General features: G+C 61.8%; 1 protein-coding gene across 1 annotated transcript in view; it reads left to right on the top strand.

The window, feature by feature from the left end:
- The window catches only part of DDX54 (DEAD-box helicase 54), a gene marked incomplete at both ends in the record, with an annotated part of 4,942 nt that overhangs the window by 1,879 nt on the left and 2,506 nt on the right, over positions 1-557 (top strand). Inside the window, 2 exon segments of the mRNA XM_029083950.1 lie at positions 6-113; positions 438-555. Coding sequence (XP_028939783.1) covers positions 6-113; positions 438-555 — 226 coding nt within the window.

The following is a 557-nucleotide window of genomic DNA, read 5'->3' as shown; positions in this document are numbered from 1 at the left end:
GTGAGGACAACAAACCGGCTGTGCTGCTCCACCTGCTCCGCAGTGTGGCGAAGCCCCAGGACCAGACAGTCGTCTTTGTGGCCACCAAGCACCACACAGAGTATCTCAAGGAGGCAAGTGGCATTTGGGGGTGCCCAGCGTGTTCCCCTGTTAAAGGACAGGCTGCCAGGGGTGCCTGGGACCCCTTTCCAGACCCGTGTGCATCTGTGGGCACGTCCCTGCTGGAGTCTCCACCTCTGCTTCACAAGGTCAAGGGAGAAATCCCAATATATGTGGTGGTGGAGGTGCTGCACCCACCTACCCCTTGGAGAGAGGGGGAGCACAGTGGGATTTGGGGGTCTGGATGGGCACCTGGGGGTCTCTGGGAGCTGGAGGGTGCTGTCCCTTGGCTGAGGGTGCATGCCCAGGTGGGATCTGATCTCTGTTGTCCCCTCCAGCTGCTGACGGCCCAGGGCATCCGCTGCACCCACATCTACAGCTCGCTGGACCAGACCGCCCGCAAGATCAACATCGCCAAGTTTGCCCAGGGCAAGTGCCCGGTGCTGCTGGTCACCGAC

The sequence above is a fragment of the Antrostomus carolinensis genome, unplaced genomic scaffold (assembly GCF_000700745.2).
Source record: "Antrostomus carolinensis isolate BGI_N321 unplaced genomic scaffold, ASM70074v2 scaffold30032, whole genome shotgun sequence".
Taxonomy (NCBI): domain Eukaryota; kingdom Metazoa; phylum Chordata; class Aves; order Caprimulgiformes; family Caprimulgidae; genus Antrostomus; species Antrostomus carolinensis.
Note: the sequence above shows the minus strand (reverse complement) of the source record. Positions and strands in the feature narration are given on the sequence as shown.